The sequence below is a fragment of the Geotrypetes seraphini genome, chromosome 13 (assembly GCF_902459505.1).
Source record: "Geotrypetes seraphini chromosome 13, aGeoSer1.1, whole genome shotgun sequence".
Classification (NCBI taxonomy): Eukaryota; Metazoa; Chordata; class Amphibia; order Gymnophiona; family Dermophiidae; genus Geotrypetes; species Geotrypetes seraphini.
Genome location: NC_047096.1, coordinates 16,207,826 through 16,233,581, shown reverse-complemented (window position 1 = coordinate 16,233,581; position 25,756 = coordinate 16,207,826). Strand labels below are relative to the sequence as shown.

The window sequence follows — 25,756 nt, the reverse complement described above, 5'->3', positions numbered from 1 at the left end:
AGTCTACCAGGTAACTCTACACACTTGATGCTCTACTAGGCTTCCCCATACCAGATGATGCTTTTTCTAGGTACTTTTTTGTTCTCTTTTTTGTGTGGTGGAAGGGAGTCAGTGAGCACAGAGGGAGTGTGGGGGGTGTCTTACCTTGATGCATGCAGTAGTGATCTGGTCAGTTTGGGCATCTTTGTGGCACTTAGATGCTTCTAAAACAGGTCTAGCTCCGAATATCTAAGTTCCATCCAGGACTTCTTGCAAAACTGACTATCGCTGCAAGGCATCCAAGTCTAACCCACTCTAATGCATGCCCGAAGCCTGCCCATAACACGCCTCCACCAAGCCCATCTTGAGCTTTGGATGCACAGAGGCTGGGATACCTCGATAGAATTCCAGAAAGGCAGTGGGCAGACTTGATGGGCTGTAGCCCTTTTCTGCTGTCATCTTCTATGTTTCTATGTTTCTTCTATTGACACTTGGTGATTAGGACGTCCAAGTGCCTATTTAGGCCGCATTTTAGACGTTTATATTTTTTAATTATGAGCTCCCATACGTCTGTCCAAGTCATCTGGCTCTCCCCCTTTGGCTAAACAGCCTCCATCTTCATCCTTTCTTGGTTTCCTGCTTCCGTTTAGTGGAGAGAAGGAAAAGGGAAGGAAACAGAACAGTGCCAAGAGGGAGGAAAGAGGGGCTTCCTCTTTTCTTTAGCTGAATATCATTAAGAGGTTGTCACCATGACTTCCAGCTCATATCTGCTGAGTTTCTGCCCTTATTCCCCCCACCTGAGAGAAAATTGATAGGAGGGATGCCTACTCCCTTCTGCCACTGGATGCTCTCCTAAACCTCCCCCTGGTAGCTTTTAGCAAAGTTAGAAGCAGGAGGGAAGCACGGTCCCTCCAACTTCAAGGTCTGCCAATCAAAAATGGTGGGCCTTCCCTCCTCAGTGCATCATGTGCCTTAGGTGTCTGAGCCAATCAGGGCTTAGGTGTCTGAGCCAATCAGGGCTTCTCCCTCTGTATCCCATGTGATGAAAGGAGAGGAGCCTCAAGCCTTGATTGGCTAAGACACCTTTACAGAGGGAGGAGCCTAAGACCCTGATTGACTCAAAGGGAGGGGCCTTAGGCATCTGAGCCAACCAGGGCCTTGGGTCCCTCCCCATGCATCACATGATGCACCGAGGAAGGAAGGCCCGCCATTTCGGATCAGCGGGCCTTGAAGCTGGAGGGACCGTTCTTCCCTCCTGCTTCCAACTTCGTAAAAAGCTACCGGGGGAGGTTCGGGAGAGCATCTGGTGCAGGAGGGAGGGGGCATCCTTCCTGCCAATTTGTTCTCGGTTGGGGGGAGAGGACGGTGAATCAGCATGACAGAAGGAAGTGGGTATCCCTCCTGCTGTTTTCACTGCTGGGGGGGAAGGGGTCAGTTCCCAGTGCATTGGTGGAGACGTCGGGGAGGGCCATCATCGGCGGGAGGGCTCGGGTGCTTTTTTTTCTTTTTAATGGGGCAGATATTGTGCTTATGTAAAACACACTGCATCTATGCCCGTTAAAAAAAATTAATAAGGGTCTCTTGCCACTTAGCTGTTCGGGGCAGGAAGCTGCTTTGGGGCTTCCCCTTCTGGCTCTGCGCATGTGTGAGTCGCTCTCACAGTGATCAGACAGGAGAGTTGGGGATCACAACAAACCTCCACACGAATCATTTGCATGAAAAAATTTTAGTGCATCAACAGCTCTTTTAGAATCGGCCATAAAGCAGATCGGCGTGGTCCCACATGGTCTTACCGATCCTGTTTAGTGCCAGGTGACACTAGCATAAGATTTCTGTGTCAATAAATATTAATGCAATGTAAAATCCAAGGGAATTTTTAAAAACATATTTAGAGTCGGATGTAGGAAAGAAGAAAATCATAATGACAATTATTTAGGACACCAAGTTCATGGTGAGGCCTCTGATAATATCCTAAGGCAGGGATGTCAAAGTCCCTTCTCGAGAGCCGCAATCCAGTCGGGTTTTCAGGATTTCCCAATGAATATGCATGAGAAGGCAGTGCATGCAAATAGATATCATGCAAATTCATTGGGGAAAACCTGACTGGATTGTAGCCCTCGAGGAGGGACTTTGACACCCCTGTCCTAAGGGAAACATTGTAACAAGCCAAACCTAACCCCTAAGAAACACTTCTATGTATGGACTATATGTATCTTTTGGTGGGGGAAGAGGGCAGGTAGAAACGCAAGGCAATTTCATGAGGGGGAGAGAACTGATACTCCGAGATGAACCCATATCTGCCCCCCCCCCCCCTCACTCCTTCCTTCACCAAAATTTGCTACAAAAGAGATTGACATGCCAAAGACATGTCTGATTTTCCCACATTACCACAGAATCTAACTTCTTCCTGTAAAGTCTTAGCGAGACACTATCCTGTATGCTATGGTTCCCTTATTGCTAATAGGTTGATTAGCCTGGATTAAGTAACAACACATCTGCTCCAGTTGTGAAGAACTTGGGCTGTTAGGTTTGAGAGTTTTGTGCACAGTATAGCATTTTCCATCATCCAGGGCTGGTGCAAATATATTAGGTGCCATAGGCAAATTTTGAGCCTTACTCCCCCCCCCCCCAACAATTAGCTTTCAGGCCTCTAATCTATTTCATTCTAAATACATCATGCTTTTATATATGAAACTGTGTGGGGGGGTGTATATGTATATATATATATATATATATATATATATATATATATATATATATATATATATATATACATACATACATACATATAAAGGTATATGTGTATGTTGCGCTGAGTTATACTTGCGCTCAATTGTCTTGCGCGCTATTGTCTTTGCACGCTATTGTCTTTGCGCTGAGTTGTCTTTGCATTTTTGTCTGCGTGCTATTGTCTTGCGCGCATTTGACCTGTCACCCCTGGCAAAAACCCAAATAGCATCAACGTTGCATGCTACCGATCCAGGGCAAGCAGTGGTTTCCCCCATCTGTCTCAATAACAGACTATGAACTTTTCCTCCAGGAACTTGTCCAAATCTTTTTTTAAAACCAGCTATGTTAACTGCTCTTACCACATCCTTTGGTAATGTGTTCCAGAGCTTAACTATTCTCTGAGTGAAAAAAATATTTCCTCCTATTGGTTTTAAAAATATCTCCCTGTAACTTCACCTAGTGTCCCCTAGTCTTTGTAATTTTTGACGGAGTAAAAAAAAAAAAAAAAAAAAATCGATCCACTTGTACTTGTTCTACACCACTCAGGATTTTCTAGACTTCAATTATATCGTCTCTCAGCCGTCTCTTTTCCAAGCTGAAGAGACTTTCCTCATACAAGAGGAGTTCAGTTCCCTTTATCATCTTGTTCACTCTTCTTTGAATCTTTTCCAGTTACATAGTAACATAGTAACATAGTAGATGACGGCAGATAAAGACCCGAATGGTCCATCCAGTCTGCCCAACCTGATTCAATTTAAATTTTTTTTTTTTTTTTTTCTTCTTAGCTATTTCTGGGCGAGAATCCAAAGCTTTACCCGGTACTGTGCTTGGGTTCCAACTGTCGAAATCTCTGTTAAGACTTACTCCAGCCCATCTACACCCTCCCAGCCATTGAAGCCCTCCCCTGCCCATCCTCCTCCAAACGGCCATACACAGACACAGACCGTACAAGTCTGCCCAGTAACTGGCCTAGTTCAATCTTTAATATTATTTTCTGATTCTAAATCTTCTGTGTTCATCCCACGCTTCTTTGAACTCAGTCACAGTTTTACTCTGCACCACCTCTCTCGGGAGCGCATTCCAGGCATCCACCACCCTCTCCGTAAAGTAGAATTTCCTAACATTTCCCCTGAATCTACCACCCCTCAACCTCAAATTATGTCCTCTGGTTTTACCATTTTCCTTTCTCTGGAAAAGATTTTGTTCTACGTTAATACCCTTTAAGTATTTGAACGTCTGAATCATATCTCCCCTGTCTCTCCTTTCCTCTAGGGTAGACATATTCTTTCTTGAGATAAGGCGACCAGAAGTGAATGCAATACACTTCCCCCTCCGTATTCGCGAATTCCATATCTACGGATTCGGTTATTCTTGATTTTTTGGCCTTTTTTTAGCCATGCATGTCACCCCCCCCCCCTGATAAGCCTTACCTGGTGGTCTAGCAGGTTTTCAGGCAGGAGCGATCTTCCCATGCTCCTACTCTGTGCAGATCGCTGACAGGAAATGGCTCGAGAGACTACGGGAGCTCAAGGCAGCCATTTCCTGTGAGCGATCTGCACGGGGTAGGAGCGTGGGAAGATCGCTCCTGCCTGAAAACCTGCTAGACCACCAGGTAAGATTTAAGGGGGGGTTTACAGGGCTAAAAATAGCCGGGGGAAGCCAGGGATAAGGGAAAAATCAGCCCGAATATTATTTGCGGTTTTTCCATATTCGCGGGCTGGCTCTGCCCCTAACCCCCGTGAATACGGAGGGAGAAGTGTACTCAAGGTGAGGTCGCACCATGGATGATACAGAGGCATTATAACATTCTTAGTCTCATGCTCTTTGTGTCTCGGGCTGTAATTATGGAACTGAAACTGGGACTTTCAATCTTGCCTTGAGAAGTGAAAATGCAAAACTTCTTCCTGCAGATCTGATCCAAAAGCACAATGTGCACTATATCTTTCACTGCCTGATTCAATTCCAAGTGGAAGCCTATTTCAAAATTGGCCACTGCCTCCTGCAGGTAAAAAATATGCATTAATGGTTCTTTTGGGTTTATGTGGGCCATCAGAATTGTTTTGTGTTGGCTGTAGCTATTGTTTATGCGACTGCCTTGTCTTGCTTAATGTCTGGGAGGAAGTTATGGTGCTCTTAACATGGTCGCTAAACCGGTTCCAGATGGATTAGCATGCCAGTAATTTTACCGGCCAATTATCAAAACGGCCTTTTCTGAGCTTCTTAGCAGTCTCTGACTCTGCCATGCAAATGTTGTACAACAAGATCATTAATAAAATTAGTAAAAAAAGCACTCCGGGTGATTCCGTAACCTTGTTGTGCCACATTTGAGGCCAAAATTTTCTGACAGGGTCTGAGCTCTTTGATCAGTGCCTGAGCACTGATTGGCTCCAGCACCGACAGGAAAGTAAAACTTGACTGCTCAGGACCCTCCCCCCACAAGTTTAAAAACAAAAAGACCCCCAAATTGAATGATGGCAGGAGGGATGCCCACTCCCTCCTGCCACTGGTGATTCCTACCCACCTACCCCCTCCCGACACCCCCAGCAGGAGGGATGCCCACTCCCTTCTGCCACCGCTACCGGGCCCCGAAAACCCCCCTCATACACACCCGGCAGGAGGGATGCCTACTCCCTCCTGCCACTGGACTCTGCTGTTCTCCCTGGAAGTTAATCAGCTGAGCCGGCAGGACTTGGGGAAACCTGCAGCACAGTTGATTTGGGCAGGGATAGCAGCTTTGACGAGAGGGAGGAGCTGTGCTTAGCAATTGCTCTTCTGAGAAATCGCTAGGCACAGTTTCTCCCGCTCTTTTCCAGCGATTCTCTGCACAAATAGGGTACATATAATTTGCATGCTATTATGCTGAGAATCGCCCATAAAATAAAAGTCGCTCCCACTATGGGCACTACATCGACTTGCCGGATTTTACTGGTGAGTTTTGAGAATCTTCCTCCGAGTCAGCCCTGCCATCATCTCACTCCAGGGTCTTGGGGAAATCTGACCTCACTGTGTCCCTGGGCTTTCAACTCCCAGCCCACTGGAGCCCAGTCATCATTGCCCTGCTCAGTGAACAAAAGGAAGAATCGCCAGGCAAATAACTAAGTCCCTGATGCGCAAAGCTCCAACACTACGGGGAAAAAATACCGTAGTGGGAGCGATTTTTGCTTTCCGGGCAATGCTCTGTATGAATAGCATGCAAATTATATGACGGTATTTGTGGGGAGGGCAGCCCCGGTAAAAGGAATAGGCGACTTCAGGGAATCCTGCTGGCTCAGCTGATCGGGGATTTCCCTGCCACGATCAGCCGAGCCAGCAGGAAGAGCAGGGGCTGCTGACTCATCGCATTATTTTTTTAATGGGGGCACAGCTGTTGTTCCTGTGTTGTGTGAGTACACATCTACCGACAGATCTGGACCTGCCAGAAAATAGCGATGACAAAAGGGGTGTGTGTTCCTTTTTGTACATCACAAGGAGAGCTCATTAGGATACTAATGAGCTCCTTGCGATGCATTTGCATGGGGGGGGCTACAAGGATCGTTAGCAGCCATGGAGAACCCTTTCCTGCATCGGGAGGGGAGCTTACCATGACAGTAAAACTCGTTAAAGCAGTCTTGATGCTATGGAAAGCTTTTCTGCATCGGGGCCTAAGTAAGGCGGCTTGTCTAAGCTACCTGAATCCAGACCTCTCAACAAGCTACATAGCATAAGAGCAGTGTCCCGCAAACCTTTACAAGCCGGGGCACACTAAATCTAGTGGCCCCGGCTCGAGACACCCGGAAGTGCGCTGGCGTCGGCGTGATGACATCCTTCGCATGCGTGATATCAGCGCACTGCCATCAGTGCATGCACAAGGACCCTTCAAACGGGTTTTGCGTTGAGAGAAAGACCCGCCCTGGAGAGAAGGGCCGGTAGAGAGAAGAGGTGTCAGCATTGGGAGATTGCTTACAGGACGTGACTCTCCTCGCGAGATGCAAATCCTGTAGACAGTCATCTGGCACCGGCACCGCTCCTCTTTCCCAGTGTACCGCAGCACACCAGAAATCTCAGGAGGCACACAGGTGTGACAGGACACACAGTTTGCGATACACTGCATAAGAGCCTCAAGGGAAGACAACATCTGTCCTCTGATCACTGTTGCAAAGCTTTGGATCCCATTGAAAGAAATAAGAAGTAGAAACGTGGGCTCCGTCTCCAGCCTTGCCTTTCTCTCAGATCCTAGATTTCTGTCTGATATAATATACATTCTTAATCAAGAGGCCCTATTAATCTCACTGCAACGAGAATGGCCCCTGTGTCCATCACATTCAGCTTCGGCTATGTACGAGTGGCTTCCCAATGTGAAACGGATTCATCTGCTGGCCCTGGGTGCAGCTCAGCAAGGTGGTAGGACACAGAGAACACTGACAACAGAAAGGAGTCCGTAGAGTGGAAAACTGTATAGTGAATGATTTGGATACCAGTCGCCCAGTCTGTTAGTGGAAGAGTGTCATACTGGCAAACCAGATACAATGAGGAATATTTTTCATGCTTCATTTGGGGTCAGTTTGACCCCCATTTGCCATTGCTAGAACAGGTACCTACAGAAGGACTATTTATGTCTTTAAACCCTACCAGGACCAGGGGTCGCTCCATGAGATTAGAAGTGTGTTTTAACTCACTGAACAACCAAGCTGTGGAATATGTTGCCGGAGGCTGTGGCCAAGGCTTCTAATGTGGCTGGGTTGGATAAATTAATCCTAGAGGAGACATTCATACATTCTCCATGGCATTTGTGTAGCTGACTTACCCTGCTGTCCACAGAGAACCCCTGTTACAGGTAAGTAACCTTTTTTAATTAGTAGTCAAATAGGTTTTAGAAAACCCCTGCTCATCCCTGGAAGGCAGTTGCAAGGAAATGATCCATGCTTTGGGATCCTGATTGGCCACTGACAGACAGGATGCTGGTCGTTATGGACCTTTGCTCTGAATCAGCATGGTATATTTCAAGGTCTCAACTAAAATCAGGACAGCTAACAGCACATGTCGCACAGCAAATGTGAGGCGCCCATTGCTTGTCTTGATCACCTATTTTGCAGCCAAAATACAGATGATAGGCTTTCTTTACAAGGGCAGTCATCGAACGTCTCTGAGGCGTAAGTGTATATTCCCCACAGATATAGCAGAATGTGTCGCGGCTGTTACGACACCGACGAGACATATTGCCCGACACCAAAACGTCTATAGCATCAAGCTTACTTACTGTTATATTGCTACAGCTACTATACTACTATACTTTACTATACTGATACTATATACACACACGGACTATCTATATTAACCAAATGAGCAGGATCGGTGTATGGAAGCCACCATTATAGCATGGTGAGACAGCGCAAGCTCGTTCAGACCTGCCCAGACATGCCCAGGATGTCATCTTCCATAAAACAGCTTCCAACCTGGCTAGATTTTATGCATGGACATACCCAGGCGGCACAAACCGTTGTTGATAAGACACTTATGGGAGAAAAAATTGTTTGCATCCAAATATAAGAAAAAATCACGACAAAATTGAAGATTTCTCTGAAATGGTACGTGATGGGTAATTTTTGATGTAATATTCATGATCAGCACCCAAAATTCTATAAGAAACACCCAGCAGTGTTCAGGAAGCAAAAACTTTGTTGTGCAGTGTAATCAGTAATAGGTACTACTTTTTTAAAAACAACCCCAGTTCTTTCTAAAATGAAAAAGGCATGTTCTACATCTGTTACCCAAGGACATCTCATTTCTGTGAGGAAGATGAATGCATGATTGCCCTGTTACAAAGGCATGACCTCTAAACTAAATCTGTCCCCATCTCTGCCCCATCCCCAGAGGTTCCATCTCCATCCCCACCCCATTCCCATGAGTTTTATCCCCATTCACGCAAACCCTGTCATTTGCACCAGCCTCAAACACTTATGATTTATATTTAACTCTTTTTATTAAAATATAAAAAAGGACAACATTCTGTATAACTGTTTATAAATCACAAATAGAGCCTTCCATTTCTATATGGTTTTGGTACGACCTTCCCAAAGATTCAGTTGCCTATGTTTTTACATCATCTGGGAAGGTAATTGGATTGTCTTTCAGACTTTGGAGTAGAAGAGAACCTAAACTGTGTAGTGGATAAACAGGAAAATAAGCATCTATTAAACGTTGCAAATGTTCCTTCATGCCAGCAATGATGTAGTAACAGTAAGATGCTTGAGCTGCTGGGCACATGATGGAAGGATGTTGCAGTTGGCAGACAAGACACAGATGATGTCATTTTTAATCGTTGAATTCAGTTGGCAATTGTCTAAGATGTGTTAAGTTTTTACAGATCGATATTACTCTCAAGGTTTTGGAGAACGACATGGGGACAAAATTTGTCCCTGCCCTCGTTCCATCCCCACGGACTCTGCCCCTGCCCCATGGGTACCCCCATCCCTAAGACATTCTCTACTCTAAATCATTTCTCAGAATAGCATCTTCTTGTGCTCGCCATATAGGATATTAATAGTTTCCAAGAAAGCACTGGATGAGAAAGGTTAAAGAGATAGGTCGTGCACAAAATTGATGAAATCCTTTTGTAGCCAATTTGGACGACATCAAATGTACACAAAACACACCCTGAGCTCTGCAATCTATTCCCCCACCCCCAACCTTGCAGTAACCATTTGTGCAAAACAAGGATTTCTGCTAACAAGGTGAGCAGGAGGTCACAGTGCATCCTCATATGGACCGACAAACCTCCAGTCTCATTTCGGAAAAACACCTCTTGGAAGGGCTGCTTTTAAATTTAAGTCACCAATCTATGCCTCGGCGTTGAAAAAATATTTGGGATGACAAAAGGTTGTATGACGCTGTTTAACACTAACAAGGAAAAAAGGTACCCAAAAATGACAGGATGCATGCTGCCTGCCATCCTCCCTTCCTCCCTTCCCCACTCAAAGTTCCTGCCTCCCAGCCACAGCAGTTGCACTATATAATCAAGGCTGGTGTAGCTCTCAATTATCACAGCAAGGCAGCCTGCAATTTACACATTAGTGCTAATCACTATGTGTTTATTAACGACAAAAGAATAACACCCCCCTCTGTAAGGAATGGTATTACTACAGGTTAATAACCAGTTACTAGCTCCATGTTTCCTCTCTTGAAAGCAAGACCACCCAAACATTATCCTGCTCCCCCACCTCACAACATCCTATTTTGTTTGTCATAAAAACACAAAAGGGGGCAGTGAAATATCTATTCTAGGCTGCCCCCAAAGTGACTTAAGCAACAGAAGAAACGGCCAGGATATCTGCCAATGCACATTCAGTTCTTCCTGATACCACCCTCTTTAACTAACTCACAAACCTTAGTAAAGCATAAGGGGCTGGCCTTAAGACCTGGTTTTGATTTCCAGGGAAAGACCCCATTCGCCAGGCTGTCTGGGGGCTTGGAAGGCTGCAGAGGTAGCGTTCACAGCCCTGGGGAGGAAGACTCTGCCATTGCTCAATGGCGACACCCAGTGGCCATTTATGAGCCACATTTGCCACTTTCTGAAGGAAGAGATAGTTTGATCCTAACGGGAACCAGGATTTTTGGTTTCAGCCAAAATTGAATCTGCTGCTGAAATTGGCTGCTTGGTTTTGATCAAAACCAAAGCCAAAATTAGCCCTACACTGGCCTACAAACAGCCCTCACTCCTTCCCTCACCCCTTCTCCCAGACCCATCTGTAGGTGGCAGTCCTCTCCTAGACCCACCCGTCAGCAGTAGCCCTCTTCCTGGGCCTATTGTGTTGTTGGTGACTAATGAAGCAGGAGTGATCTTCACTTGCTCCTGCCTATGCGGCTACTGCATCAAAATGGCAACTGGGCCCTCCAGTGGCAGTCCCTCAAGACTGCCACTGGGGTTCATGGCAGCCATTTTGAGATTGAAGCTGACACAGACAGGAGCAATTTGCTCTCTAAACAAAGGCACATCCCAATTGGGCTGAAGTCTAAAATATGCTGGATGAAACAACCCGTAAAAGGATGAAAGAAGGCCTGAGGACAGGAGAACCAGCTGCTGAAAATCACGCCAGACGTACATTACATTAGCCAATCACAGGAAGCTCCTTCTATATTTCTTTTTATTTGTTGACCTTTATTTCTGTGTGCTTTTGTGCACCAACATGGCACTCATGCCTCAGGCTAGGACAGTGGGAGGGGGAGCGATTGGTTGTGATGGGAGAGTGTAGGGCTGTGGGAGGCTCTGCCAGTGCTGTGCTGGACATGGGGTGAGAGTGCTCTGGGGCTGTGGAAGGGAGAACTTGGTTGTCCTGCGTTTGGGCTGCAAACACCGGAGGGAGGGGGTGAAGACTTTTTGTGCACAAAAGAGGAGCAAAACTTGGGTGTGATAGTATGTGATGATCTTAACATGGACAAACAGGTGATGGCAAAAGCTAGAAGGATGCTAGGATGCAGAGGAAGAGGAATAGCCAGTAGAGAAAAGGAGGTATTGATGCCCCTGTATAAGATTCTGGTGAGACCTCCATTGCCCCACCGAGACAGATAGGGAAAATGCTTGAGTACCTGATTGTAAACCACTTAGATAACCTTGATGGGCGGTATATAAATCCTAAATAAATAAATAAGACCTCATTTAGAATATTGTATACAATTCTGGAGAACGTACCTTCAAAAAGATAGAAACAGGATGGAGTCGATCCAGGAGAAGGCTACTAAAATGGTTGGTGGCCTACATCATAAGGCAAACAAAGATCTTAATATGTATACTTTGGAGGAAAGGCAAGAGAAGGAAGATAAGCTAGAGATGTTTAAATACCTATGTCAGCACAAAAAATGAAACCCTTCGGACACTGTTGTTCCCAATACTGTCCAAACTAGAATCCAATTTGTAATTGGCTAGTACTCTTAATCCCTTGGGGGGAATGTTCGAACTAGAAAAAATCTTTTAAATAATGGACATCAGTATGAGCCTTTCGAATATAAACGAGGGATTGTGGGCTCGGGCCGTAACTCATAGGTGACCTGCACCAGACATAAGTCTAAATGAGAACTGCCCCCTACATCATTTAGTCCTGTTTTATATAATCAATATAATATAGATATTATTTAAATCGTTTACAAACATTCACACCAGGGGAAAAAGGAAAATGAAAAAATAATGAGAAAAATCTATGTAGTAGAAATAAATAAACTCCCAAAATCTTCACAGTGTTTGAAGACCTTAAAGTGCAAGTGCTCACAAAAAATTCATGCTAAAATTATTCGATAAACCGTGTCATACTTCCCGAGCCCACAATCCCTCGTTTATATTCGAAGGGCTCATACTGATGTCCATTATTTTAAAGATTTTTTCTAGTTCAAACATTCCCCCCCCAAGGGATTAAGAGTGTTAGCCAATTACAAATTTGATAAATACCTATGTGGCATAAATACGCATGAAGCAAGTCTTTTTCAATTGAAAGGAAACTCCAGAGTGAGAGGGAATAGGATGAAGTTAAGAGGTGAAAGGCTCAGGAGTACTCTAAGGAAATATCTTTTTACAGAAAGGGTGGTAGATGCATGAAATAGTCTCCTGGTAGAGATGGTGGAGACAAAGACTGTGTTTGAATTGAAGAAAGCATGGGACAGGCACGTCACATGGGATCTCTTAGGGAAAGGAAAAGATAGCAAATGGGCAGACTGGATGGGCCATTTGGCCTTTATCTGTCCTCATGTTTCTATGTTTCAGCCAAAGAAAAAAAAGTTCAAAGGTGAGGGAGTCATGATGGAGCTGGGAGACTGGTAGGTGGAGCCACAAGTTATAATCTCAGTTCTGCCAACAATGCCATGTGGCTTTGGACAGGCTACTTTATCTCCCTGCATCTCCGTTCTAAATCCAGCTCTACCCTGCTCCTGAGGCTCTGGCAGCCTCCATCTCTGTGCTGCACATTCTGCCCTCAGTTGCTAGCCAGCTTCATTCTATGACAGGAGGAGAGTCTGAGCCAGTCTTGGTTTTAACTCCTTGTGGTCACAGACTGGTGATTCAATGAAGGGGTAAAATCCAGATACAGTACAGCCTATCCCTGAGGACCTGCAATTTGCTAGCAAACTAGGGCTTTGAAGGAAGAGAAAGGGATTTTGGATTTAGTTCACACCTTTTTTCAGTTATGGCACAAGGCAAGTTATATTTAGAGGAGGCTATTTTCCTGTCCCTGAAACGCTCAGTTTAAGTCTGTTCCTGATGGAATGAGGAGTTAAGGGACTTCCCAAGACCACAAGGGGCAGCAGAGGGACGTGAACTGGACGTTCCTTGTCCTCAATCCACTATTATAACCATAAAGATCTCCCTCACTCTGTAATTATTTGACCTCGGGAGAAATACTAATCACACAAATTACCATGTGCAGAGTAATATACATCTCTAGAGGTGCCTATCAAGGAAAGCCTTGGGCAGGATATTCAGCTGTGGTGGCTGCTGGAGAGAGGAAAGTGCTAACAGCTGGTGGCACTTGATCTGTATGTTCCAGGGCACTGGCTCTAAGAGGAACTGCTGAATGCATGTATGTATCTGCAGCTGGGCCTGCCACTGAACAATTTCAGTCAAGTCTATAGAGAACTCTTTGGAAAACCCCAAGCCCATCCCTAACCCGGCCTTCAACCATACAGACAACTTATCTGTATAAAACCCATCACCCATGGTGAGCAGATACAGGTTTTCTGTATAACCTATCAATTGGGGCTGACTAGATAATGACACTGACTAGAGGAGTGGCCTAATGGTTAGGGCAGTAGCCTGAGAGCCAGGAAAACCGGGTTCAGCTCCCACTACAGCTACTTGTGACTCTGGGCAAGTCACTTAATTAGATAGATTGTGAGCCCACCAGGACAGACAGGGGCAAAATGCTTGAGTACCATAAACCGTTTTGAGCTCCCCTGGGAGAACGGTATAGAAAATTTGAATAAATAAAATATCAAATCCAATCCTCTTTCTTAGAGTGAGCCTAATATTTAATGTATGTATAAAATATATAATCTGAGGGCTGAAAAACTGCCTGATTAATGGAGGTCTGTTAGGCATAATCAGGACTTGGGATTATCACATAAAACCAGTATGATATGAATACCAGGCCCTGCCTTGGATTCTGTCTAAAGAGGTATAATGGAATAATTTTACTGGACCACTTAGGCTGCTATCAGACATTCAGAAATTTAAAAGGGGGGTTGAAAAAAAAACTTTATTTAAGGAGGCTTTTCCTGAATTGTATCTAATGATAGTAATCCTGAAGAACTTTTGATATACGTGAATTATTCTCTGTTGTACAGTTATTTATGATTGTGTATGTACCTTGTGAACTGCTTAGGTTTAAGCAGGATATAAGTTTTTAAATAAATAAATTGAGGCAGTATGATGTTCTGTGGGCCAAGGGGCTGGGGAACTGAAAAAAAGTGCATGCTCCACTTCTGGGCCCCACTTCCACACACAAGACAAGGGAGTTGGAGACCATGTACTTTCAGAGCATTGCTGCTAGAACCGGGCCAGTCCCGAAGGCGTTAAAGACTGTGTTCGGATAATGTTAAGGTGTGAGGGGTAGATGTTGAACTGGATATGAAGGAAGAGTGCCGTGGTTAGTGGATAGGCTATGACTGTGAGAGGGAGAGTGACTGGTTGCGTTGGGAGCGTGTGGGGCTGTGGGAGGCTGCCAATACCATGCTGGACATGGGGAGAGTGTGTTCTGGGACTGTGAAAGGGAGTACTTGGCTGTGGCTCTGTGGGGTAGGAGGTGGGAAAAGGTGGGAAGGAAAGGGAGGGGCTGTGGCTCTGTGGGGGTGTTGGGTAGGAGGTAGGAAAAGGAGATGGGAGGGCAGAGTGTGCTGTGGCTGTGTGGCAGAGAACACAATAAGACTTCTGATAATGAGTCTTTACCAAAATGAATCATTAAATTTGAAATAACTGAAAATAATAACTAATAAATGTTACAGCATCGCAACATACCTCACTCTCCTCCTCATTGTGCAGCGGCTGAGCATAGAAGTCCGACTTACGAATCAGGGGGTCCACAACCATCAGGAAAGCCATGTACAGAAGAAGGGCCCCCACCACAGCTAGATAAATGATGATTACGATCTGGGGAGAGACATACACCAACATCACCATGACACAAACCATAGCACATCACATAGGCAAAATTATTCACACTAAATCATATTACCCCAACATTGGTGGCTGTGCTACTTAAATTACCCCAGTGGTGGCAGAAGGGGGGGGGGAAGGAAAGCCAGTAAATGTGGGTTGTGTTAATGTTACCTGAAGAGGGGTTGCTATGTGGCTCTTGTTGTCTCACGAGTACAGTGGTCTGGTGCTTTGCTAATTAGCATGGGGGAGGGGCAATGCTCTGCTAACTTTACCTTGATGGTGATGGTGCTGCGCTCCTCATATTTGCACTCACACAGCAGGCAGTATGCCTCAACATCATGGACCAGGACGGGCATTGGTTCCACCATATACAGGCAGTTACTGCAAGAAAGCAGCTTAGATCAGCCACAGAAGATGCTGCAAATCAAAACGCCACGATGGCAGTAGGACACAGAGCAGATCATCAAAAAACGATGTGGCTCGAATTTGCTCCAAGGCAGAAAACTTTGAAACATTATCTGAAGGTGTTTTTTTCCTGAGATTGCACATAACAGCCAGCACTAAGGCACTTTGACACTTGATTTGGTTGTGGAGGTTAGAGAGTTTCTCAGGACCAAGATGTACTGTAGCCTACAAAGACCGAGGAGAGAAGATCCCCACCTTCAAGAGCTTATAAGCTAGGTAATGAATTCTGGCAATGAATGAGAAATGGGTTTCGAGACTATCAGCACTGGGCCCCTAACAAGTGCATAGGAGTTAAATGTTAATTTTCTCAGAAGTTTGCAAAAATAAAACATCAAAAAGATCCAAAAACCTCTGAAAACTCCTGAGCTTTCACAAGGTCCTAAAACTCACTTAACAAATATCCTGAAAAGTAATGGCATTCTCAGCATCTGCCACTAGAGGACACTCTCACACCAGTCACAGTATCCAGCGTGTAGCTATGGAAACCAAGAGTCTGATGGCTGAGGACCACCAGTCCCATCTAGTAGGTGCCTACTGCAGATTCAAAATTGCACAGCCTAACTTCCTCAGAATGAATAATCTGTACTCAATCCAGGCTTTCTGGATTTCTATTAGTGTGTGACTGCACTAGGCCCAAGCCCCCCCCCCCAGTCAATCTCCTGAGAAACTGTGGAGGAGCAAGCTTCACAGAGATATTGGAATGAAGTCCGTCTCGCTTGCTATCTTCTTGGCGAGACATCCTGTACCATTCCTGATAAAAGGGACCATTTAGAAGCCCATATGCCCCTCCTTGTGTGTGACTGGCCATCACCTGCTGGTTGGGTCCTGATTGGACAATATTTGCCACCTGGGTATGATTGGGGGGGGGGGGGCTCAACACGAGGCTTGAATCAGTTTGGCTTTGGTGTGGGAAAGATGAGGAGAAGGACTGAATTACCAGTTATGCCTATGGATTGTGTCTTTATTTGCTAAGTGCTAAGTCCAACACAAGGAAAAATTCTGCAGCTGATTATTTATGATTCTTATCAGACTAAGATTCTGGCTGCTTGTGCAGGGCAAAGATTAGGACTGTACCTGGACCTAAACAGGGTTATAGCTGAGTATAGCTAGAAGCCCTGAAGAGGAACCAATTTATCACCATCAGAAGCTGAAGCTGCAAACCTCTGAGGGTGAGAATGGAATACCTTTTATAGTTCCAGGGTTTAGATTAGAGACTGACACGGGGACTATTTCCCGCAGCAGGAAAGGGGGAAAAATTGGCCTTTTGCCACAGGTATGGGCACAAGGCTTTTCACTGCTCCACAGAGCAGTAAATGGCCTTGTCCTCGCAATGGACCTGCCGCTAATTGCCTCCCTTCCCTCCGCTCCTGGCCTGCAGTCCCCCTCGTGAGTCCAGCAGCCCCCATCTCTCCCTATCCCTGGTCCAACAGTCCTCCTCCCTCACTCACGATCGTGGGTCAAAAGTGGCAAACCCCCCCCCCAAAAAAAAACAACCAACCTGCGATTCCTCTAGGTTAGCCCCTTTGCGCCTCCAGGGGCGGGCCTACCAGCCTCTCAGAAGCTTCGTGGAAAAAGAGATAACATTGCACACAGAGCTGCTCCAGAACCATCTTCCAGCCATCCTCCTTCTGATGTAACTTCTGGCGAAACCAGAAGCTACATTGGAAGGAAGGACTCGGCCAGAAGAAGGTCCCGGAGCAGCCCTGTGTGCAATGTTGCCTCTTCTTCCACAAAGCTTCTAAAAGGCTGGTAGGCCCGCCTCGGGAGGCACAAAGGGGCTGATCCAGGGGAGTCGCAGGTTGGGTTTTTTTGGCCATTTTTGACCAACGATAGGGAAGGAGGGGGGCTGCTGCACCCACGAAGGAGGAGGGGGTTGCTTAGACTGTTGGACTGGCTGGAGCTGAAGGGAAGGGAGACAGTTGCTGAATCTGGTTTGGGGATCGGGGGAAAGGGAAAGGTGCTGGGCCCATGTGATAGGTGGAGTGGAGCTGGAGGGAAGGGAGAGGTGCCAGACCCACACCTGGGCGCTGATGGGAAGGGGATAGAGGTGTTGGACCCATGGGAAGGGGGCTAGAGGGAAGGGAGAGAGGTGCAGGACCTCCAGGAAGGAAGAGAGAGAAGGGAAGGGAAAGAGAAAAGCTGAACCAAGGGGATGAAGGAAGAGTGAGTGAACTATTCAACATAGCTGAGGGAGGGAGGAAAGAGTGAGAAAGACACATTGGTGTAAGAGAGGGGAGAAGCTGGACACAGGGAGATATATAAAAAGAGGGGAGATGGTGGGCATGGATGGGAGCATAGGAACAGGAACTAAAAAAGGAAGAATGCTGCATGAGGGTGTTATATGGACAAAGAGTGATAATGCTAGTCATGAAAGGGTATATGAACACAGAGAGAAGATGGCTAGACATGGGGAGAATAAGAACGCAGAAGGAAGATGCTGGACAGGGGGAAGCATAGGTATATAGAGGAGTGATACTGTATACAGGGGTAGGGAATCATAGAATGGTGAGATAATGAAGGCAGGGAGATGGGCACAGGGGAAATATAGGACATATAGGAAACAGAAAAGGACATATAGGAGACAAAAAAGGAGATGCTGAACATGTGTAACAATGCATACAGAGATAGAAAATGGATGGTACGCATTGAGAAAGAAGAAATGTCAAATGGTCAGGAGACCCTGTCGCGTTAAGAGAAGACAAAAGAAAACAGAGATCAGCGCCTGAGACCAAAGTGATTTGAAGAATAAAATGACGAGACAACAAAAGGTAGAAAAAATTAATTTTATTTTCTATTTTGCGATTAGAATATATCAGATTTGAAATATGTCTCCTGCTAGAGCTAGTGTTAGACATAACTGGGGTTTGCTTACTTAATAGGGAGATAGATCTAAATATTCTGTGACAAAAATTACTATGTAATATTGTATTCACAGCTATAATTTATTAATAATATTACTTTCCTTATATTATTTTAAATACTATGGTGACGTGCTCAGACCATGTAACCCAAAATATAGTGAAGTCACTACAATGAGGTTAACAAGGGGACCATCATCGCCTTCACCTGTCCCCTGCCCTCCCTAAATGACCGCTGACATTTTTAGATCAACTTGATGTACTTATCTGAATAGAGGGGTAGTTGGTTTCGTTTCGTCAATTCTCATTGATGACTGTATTAATAAATTCGATGTGCTCCGTTAAAATCCTAGAACTGTTCATTCATTCATCCAATCCCATCCCCCCGACTCGAGTTTCACCTCTTCATCAGGGAGGGACACTGAGGAAAAATCAAACCACGTTCTAAATTCACAACTCATGCTACTTATAACATATTATAATAAATCAAATTAAACCTAATATGTCTGAGTACCACTTACTAAGTGCCGATGTACTGACTTAATCTTAAAACCCTTAAAATTCCTGTATTACCTGGTGATGGCTCACTGAGACCAGACTCATTCAAAGCAGACGGGCCAACTGAATCTATCTACTTTGCTTCTGAACTTTTTAAGAGAACTAACCGGAAGAGGCTGTCAATGTGACAACCGGAAATCAATACTAAATGCAATTGAATTCGGTAAATGAGAAATCACAATTCTAAACTGCTAGCCAGTCTATATCTAAATTTAAACCCTTTGGCTCTAGGGTCTGCCAGTTATATATGAAGCGTTGTTCTTTTTGAAGTAATACTTTGGATATATTACCCTCGGTATTGTGTGTTTGAATCAATACCGTGTACTTCAGGTCTTCTAATGAGTGTGACTGCTCCAGCCAATGGGAAACCAGGGGGGCGGAGATTCGACTTGTCCTGATTTTACTTAAATGTTCTATGATCCGGGTTTTAATCATTCGGATTGTTTGCCCTATGTATATTTTTTTACAAGGGCACTGTATATAGTATATCACCCCCCTGGATTCACAATTGGTCCCTGTGTTCAAAATAAAATGTCGTCCACCTGAACACGGTATTTCCACAAAAGTGGTCTCCAATATATAACGGCAGACCCTGCATTTACCGCAGGGCTTATGGGAAGGCTTTGGCATCAATCTCTGGTTATACAGATTATGTTTTAACTGTTCACCCAAATTCTTTGCTCTTGAAAAGGCAAACTTGGGCAAATTTTGTAATGTTGGATAGTACTGTAGTATTGTCCAGTGTTTTAATATAATATGTTTTATGGCGTTACTATTGTTGGTATACGGCATAACGCAAACAATATTCTGCTCTTTTTGTTCATTTTGATCTTTTAACATTAACCAGGGTCGATGGCAATTTTTAGCTCTTTTCCATGCCCTTCTAACAATTTTCCCAGGATATCCTCTTTGTGTAAATTTGGTGTACATCTCATTAGCCTCTTTATCAAAATCCGATTCCTCCGAGCAGATTCTTCACAAACTGAGAAACTGCCCGGTAGGAATACTGTTTCTCAATGCTCGTGGATGAAAACTCTGGTATTGTAATAAGGTATTTCGATCTGACATTTTTTTGTGGAGAGTGGTGGAGATATGCTGGTTTTGTTTGAAGATCTTTATGTCTAAAAAAGATATTTGATCCTTATCTGATGTATACGTGAATGCTATATTAGCATCTTTTTGATTAAGATCCTCCAAAAAATTCTTTAAAGCCTCTTCCCCACCACTCCACACAAAAAATATGTCATCAATGAATCACTTCCAACAGGACACGAATTGAAAATGAGGTGAATTGTAGACATGTGTTTCCTCATACTGAGTCATATATAGGCATGCCAATGTGGGGGCAACAGTGGCCCCCATGGCCACTCCCTTACTTTGGAGGTATATTTCATTCTCAAATTTAAAATAATTATTGAAAATGACTATTTCAGCCAAATCACTCAACAGACGTCTCTTGGAGTTTGAAAGATTCAATTTCAGCAACTGAGATTCAACTAATTTCACTGCTTCCTGCTGTGGTACATTAGTGTACAAAGCAACTACATCAGCAGTCACTAAAATTGAATCTCCTGAGAATGTCTGTTCAGAATGCTGTTCAATAAATTGTAGAAAATGAGTTGAATCCTTAATGTATGACTCAGCATGAGGAACCAGATGTTTCAGTTGACTATCCAAGTATTGAGAAATGGGTTCTAACACCGACCCTGTCCCCACGACTATCGGACGTCCCGGTGGTTTCTTATCAGATTTGTGTATTTTGGGTATGAAATTAATTTTGGGAATCCTGGGAAAATCATTAGTGAGGAATCTCATTTCTTTAGAAGATAAAATTTGTTCTATGCAATAACCCATCAATTTTCTGTTTGACTTTGGTTGTCGGGTCTTGTGACAATAATGTATAATAGGAGTTATCCTGAAGTTGACATAACGCTTCCCTCTTGTAATCCCGACAATCCTGAATGACAATTCCCCCACCCTTATCTGCCCTTGAGATAATATACATAGGGCAAACGATCCGAATGATTAAAATCCGGATCATAGAACATTTAAGTAACATCAGGACAAGTCGAATCTCCGCCCCCCTGGTTTCCCATTGGCTGGAGCAGTCACACTCATTAGAAGACCTGAAGTACACGGTATTGATTCAAACACACAATACCGAGGGTAATATATCCAAAGTATTACTTCAAAAAGAACAACGCTTCATATATAACTGGCAGACCCTAGAGCCAAAGGGTTTAAATTTAGATATAGACTGGCTAGCAGTTTAGAATTGTGATTTCTCATTTACCGAATTCAATTGCATTTAGTATTGATTTCCGGTTGTCACATTGACAGCCTTTTCCGGTTAGTTCTCTTAAAAAGTTCAGAAGCAAAGTAGATAGATTCAGTTGGCCCGTCTGCTTTGAATGAGTCTGGTCTCAGTGAGCCATCACCAGGTAATACAGGAATTTTAAGGGTTTTAAGATTAAGTCAGTACATCGGCACTTAGTAAGTGGTACTCAGACATATTAGGTTTAATTTGATTTATTATAATATGTTATAAGTAGCATGAGTTGTGAATTTAGAACGTGGTTTGATTTTTCCTCAGTGTCCCTCCCTGATGAAGAGGTGAAACTCGAGTCGGGGGGATGGGATTGGATGAATGAATGAACAGTTCTAGGATTTTAACGGAGCACATCGAATTTATTAATACAGTCATCAATGAGAATTAACGAAACGAAACCAACTACCCCTCTATTCAGATAAGTACATCAAGTTGATCTAAAAATGTCAGCGGTCATTTAGGGAGGGCAGGGGACAGGTGAAGGCGATGATGGTCCCCTTGTTAACCTCATTGTAGTGACTTAACTATATTTTGGGTTACATGGTCTGAGCACTTCACCATAGTATTTAAAATAATATAAGGAAAGTAATATTATTAATAAATTATAGCTGTGAATACAATATTATATAGACATAACTGGGGACCACAAAGCCCAGGCCGTGCTTCTTTAGCTTCCAGCTGGCTTAGGGCTCTCTCTGACCGGGGGTAGTTGCCCTAGTTGCACTCCCCTAACAGTATTCCTATCATTTGTGACTGCGGTATTCTGTTAGCATGATTTTTCTGTGTAGCATTCTGTAGTAATTTGGCTTGTTCCATTTTCTTGCTCTGTATTGTGTTTATAAAATGACAATTGTACAGAATATTGTTTCTTTTTATACTTTAATAAAATAAGTTCAGTATAAAATCATAAATATTCAAGGCTTGTGCAGATGGGATCAGACGGTTTGCGGGTATCGGGATCCGAGATCGTGGGGATGGGGTAGGGACAAATTTTTTCCCCCGTGTCATTCTCTAGTCTAATTAGTCACGTCTCATTTGCTTGCTAAGGGGTTGGCTATTCTGGGATACTTGGTAATCAGCCTTATAGCTGTTGCTTTGTGATATCTTCTCAGAAAATACTATAGTGTAACAAATATATTTTGTAATCATTTGTAAATTTTTGTAATCTGCTTGCTATATTTACTAATTATTATTATTATCTAATATCAAATCCCATATTGGCAGTTCTTTCTTCTTATAAGGCACCATTTCTAGAATCATAGGGCCACCTTGTCTGCAAGGATTATGACTTCTCCTAAGTCCACAATAACTACTGTCCGAGTGATTTTCTGTTTTGTAATTGCATCTACCAATCCACAGTCTAAATTTCAACACCCATCTTTTGGAAATGGTCAAAATAAGGAGGGAAATGACAGGAAGGTGCATTAATGGGTCAGCAGAGGTTCTTACCAATCCTTCTGAGTCACATTATTGTTGTATATATGTCCACCGATATTCCTATAGGGAGGGCAGATGCATTTACAACGCACATCTTCTGAACTCTGTGGAAGAAGAGGTTAGAACCTGATCAAAACAAGGATCTTTGATTTCCACTGAAACCAAATCTGCGACTGAAATTGGCTGCATGGTTTGAGATGAAACTGGCCCTGGCCCTCTCCCAGACCCACCTGCAGCAGCCCTCCCCCTGAAACCAATCCCCTTCCCTAGCAGAAACCCTCTTCCTGGGCCTCCTATGTTGTTGATGAATAGTGGACGCAGGAACAACCTCCACTCGCTGCTGTGCACGGCTGGCTCTGCCTTCAAAATGGCTTCCAAGACTGCCACAGGAGATCCCTGCAGCCATATTTAGAACCAGAATAAGAAAGAGCAATCTCATCTCTAGTCACTCCTCCTGATGATAGTTCTAGTTGTAAAATGGCTGCCAGGACCTCCTGTGGCAGCCTCACGAAACTACAGTGGGAGGTCCCGGTGGACATTTTGCAATTGGAACCAGCATAAAGCAGAAGCAACTGAAGATTGTTCCTGCTTATACTGGATCCAGTCTCAACATAGCTGATGGGACCTTCCAGGCAGCCTGAAACTAACACTGCAAGTCCTGATAGACATTTTGAAGGGGGAATGGCACTGGGCAGGAATAAGCGAGTTTCATTCCTGCCCCTGTAGAGGACACTAGGCCACCTATGGATGATCAGGCAGTCCAGGTTGGCGGGAAGGAGGAGTTTTGGTTTTAGCCAAAAATACACTGACATTTTCTATCAAAACCCAAACCTGGATTTCAAGCTGGTTTTTCTACCAAGTCCGAAACCAAAATTTGGTCAGCCTCTAGAAGAGGTGTTTTTAGCATTGGTCCTTTGTGATATAATCACCACAAAACAACAGTTCAAAGGAAAGGCAAACCAAATGTGGGATGTCAAAGGAGAGCTGCTTTTTCCTTAGTTTACAGTCAGTATATAATATAGAACAAAAGAAAGAGAAAGGTGATTGGATTTGCTATACCATCTTTCTGTGGTTACAATCAAAGTGGTTTACATATTACAAGCAGTCCCCGAGTTACAGGCGCCCAATTAAAGTACAACTTGAAGTTAAGAATGCGGTTGCGACTTCAATTGATTTCACCGAGCAGAATTTCCTGTAGCAGATTCAGGAATGATGCATGGCCACATTAAGAACAGTGTGTGGTTGTGCATGCTGTACCTTAGAAGGTGGCCCTTTAGTCAGCTGGGAGCAGAGGTAAGCAGCAAGAATCTTAAAATCTACATGTTCTGAGTTACATAGAAATCCAACTTAAGAACAGCTTTAAAAATGTAACTCGTTCTTAACCCAGGGACTACATGTATCGGAATAATCAAGCCATTGTGACATCACTGTTGAGGTTGGCTCTTAGGCATTGGTGGAATGAGGCATTATGACATCACAATCTAAGCTCTGGAATGTTGCTACTTAAGAACGTGGTTGTGGTTTCATTCGATTTCACTGAGCAGTATTTCCAGTGCATAGACTCCTACACGTCTCCTGCAGCAGATTCAGAAATGATGCATGGCCACATTAAGAACAGTGTGTGGTTGTGCATGCTGTACCTTAGAGGGACCATTGGTAGGGGCAGTTGGCCCTTTTGTCAGCTGGGAGCAGAGGTAAGCAGTAAGAATCTTAAAATCTACATGTTCTGAGTTACATACAAATTAGATTTAAGAACAGCTTTAAAAACGTAACTCGTTCTTAACCTGGGGACTGCCTGTTTATACAGATATTTATTTTTTATCTGGGGCAATGGAGGGTGAAGTGGCTTGCCCAGTCACAAGGAGCTGCAGTGGGAATTAAACCCGGTTTTCCAGGCTGCACTAAGCTATTAGCCTACTCTTCCGACCACCCTCCACCCAAATGAGACCTGGCCTTTGCTCTGACAAGAAGAATCAAGTGGCATCCAAAACAATAACCATCTACTTGTATAATCACAATACGATTATTGCAAATTCTCTTACAATTTCAATACAGTCACATTATTCAGGCTGCATATACATGCCCAGGAACACGTTCTCATGCCTTACCTTGTTAGCCTGCACCTGAGCAGGCAGTGCAGCGAGACATAAGCCTAGGCTCACCAAAAAAAGCAGCCCCATGTTCTTCATATGTTCTGCACACACTTTTTTCTGAAACAGACAGAGCAATGGCAACTGAATGACAGCTTACAATGTGGACCTGAAAACAATAAGCATCTCCCTTCTGCTAAAATTAGTACAGCATGGCATGCAAATTATGTGACAGTATCCAAAGCATTCATAGTGTTAATTAACGAGCATTTTTGGAAGAGGGTTTTTGCAGATGAGAACAGCATTGAATCTTATGGTACAGTTCCTCCGCCACCTCTGGCGTGAAAAGTTTATCTTTTACCAGAACTGTGAAATGCCACAAGACCAAGACAGATGTTTGTTTTTTTTTCAAGCCTCTTTGTGAACACTGCATGTTTCCCCATCCATGCCGCTAAAGGCCTTTATGCCATCCTCTTCACATGGCACCAGGATGTACTGAAAACAAACTAAAACCTCACCCCAGGGTGATGGAGGAGGAATATAAAAAACCCCTTCTTGGCTCAGATAATGGGGATCTCTACACCAGCCTCATGCAGTCTCCAAGAAGTCCCAGTGGTTTCTGATCCACAGAGGCTCCCAAGCCTGACTTCCCAACCCAACTGCAGAGCCAATGCCATGCCCAAACCCCCTGCTCTGATCCCAGAGGATTTCGCTGCTCCCATCCCTGCACTGCTGCAAACCCTTCCCATCTCCCCCCTTAGCATCAGTGCTCCGCATTGGACCAAACCCCGATGGCATGTGAAACGCACGGAAAACAAATGAAATAAAACAGGTCTACAAAGGATCAGGGAAGAAAGCGAATCTCCCCGGCGCACGTCACGTCCCCACCACAGCAGCAGCTGCAGGAGCCGCGCGCGCACCTCTCTCCAGTCTCTCTCTACCCGGGCAGCGAACAGGGAGGAGTCAGGCTGGTAATGAGCTCCGCTTTCTGCGAAGGCGATTGGTTGCCCCCGTACCAATCCCACAATACTTGGCTTCAATTGGCTCTGAATGACTTCTATCTCCCAGAGCAACAAGAACCGCCTATGCAATGTTCTGCAGACAAAATGGGTAGCAAGCTGCAAATAGGGGAGAGAAATATTAATTTGTAATAAGCAGTTAAAAGTAATGACGTTAGGCAATTTTTTTTATTTTATTT

The 25,756-nt window shown here is 44.3% G+C and overlaps 1 protein-coding gene across 3 annotated transcripts in view; it reads right to left on the bottom strand.

Annotated features, from left to right (window-relative positions):
• TMEM9 (transmembrane protein 9) overlaps positions 1-25,524 on the bottom strand; it is a 34,629-nt gene extending 9,105 nt beyond the window's left edge. The window contains exons 1-5 of one of the 3 annotated variants that reach the window (XM_033918500.1): positions 25,479-25,524; positions 24,577-24,678; positions 22,481-22,572; positions 15,094-15,202; positions 14,681-14,812 (exon numbers count right to left, since the gene is read on the bottom strand). In XM_033918500.1, coding sequence (XP_033774391.1) covers positions 14,681-14,812; positions 15,094-15,202; positions 22,481-22,572; positions 24,577-24,657 — 414 coding nt within the window. In that variant the 5' untranslated portion in view covers positions 24,658-24,678; positions 25,479-25,524. Of the gene's footprint in view, positions 1-14,680; positions 14,813-15,093; positions 15,203-22,480; positions 22,573-24,576; positions 24,679-25,367 lie in introns of all 3 variants that reach the window. The other 2 variants (XM_033918499.1, XM_033918501.1) reach the window with 2 other exon arrangements.
• Between the last annotated feature and the right edge of the window lie 232 nt (positions 25,525-25,756).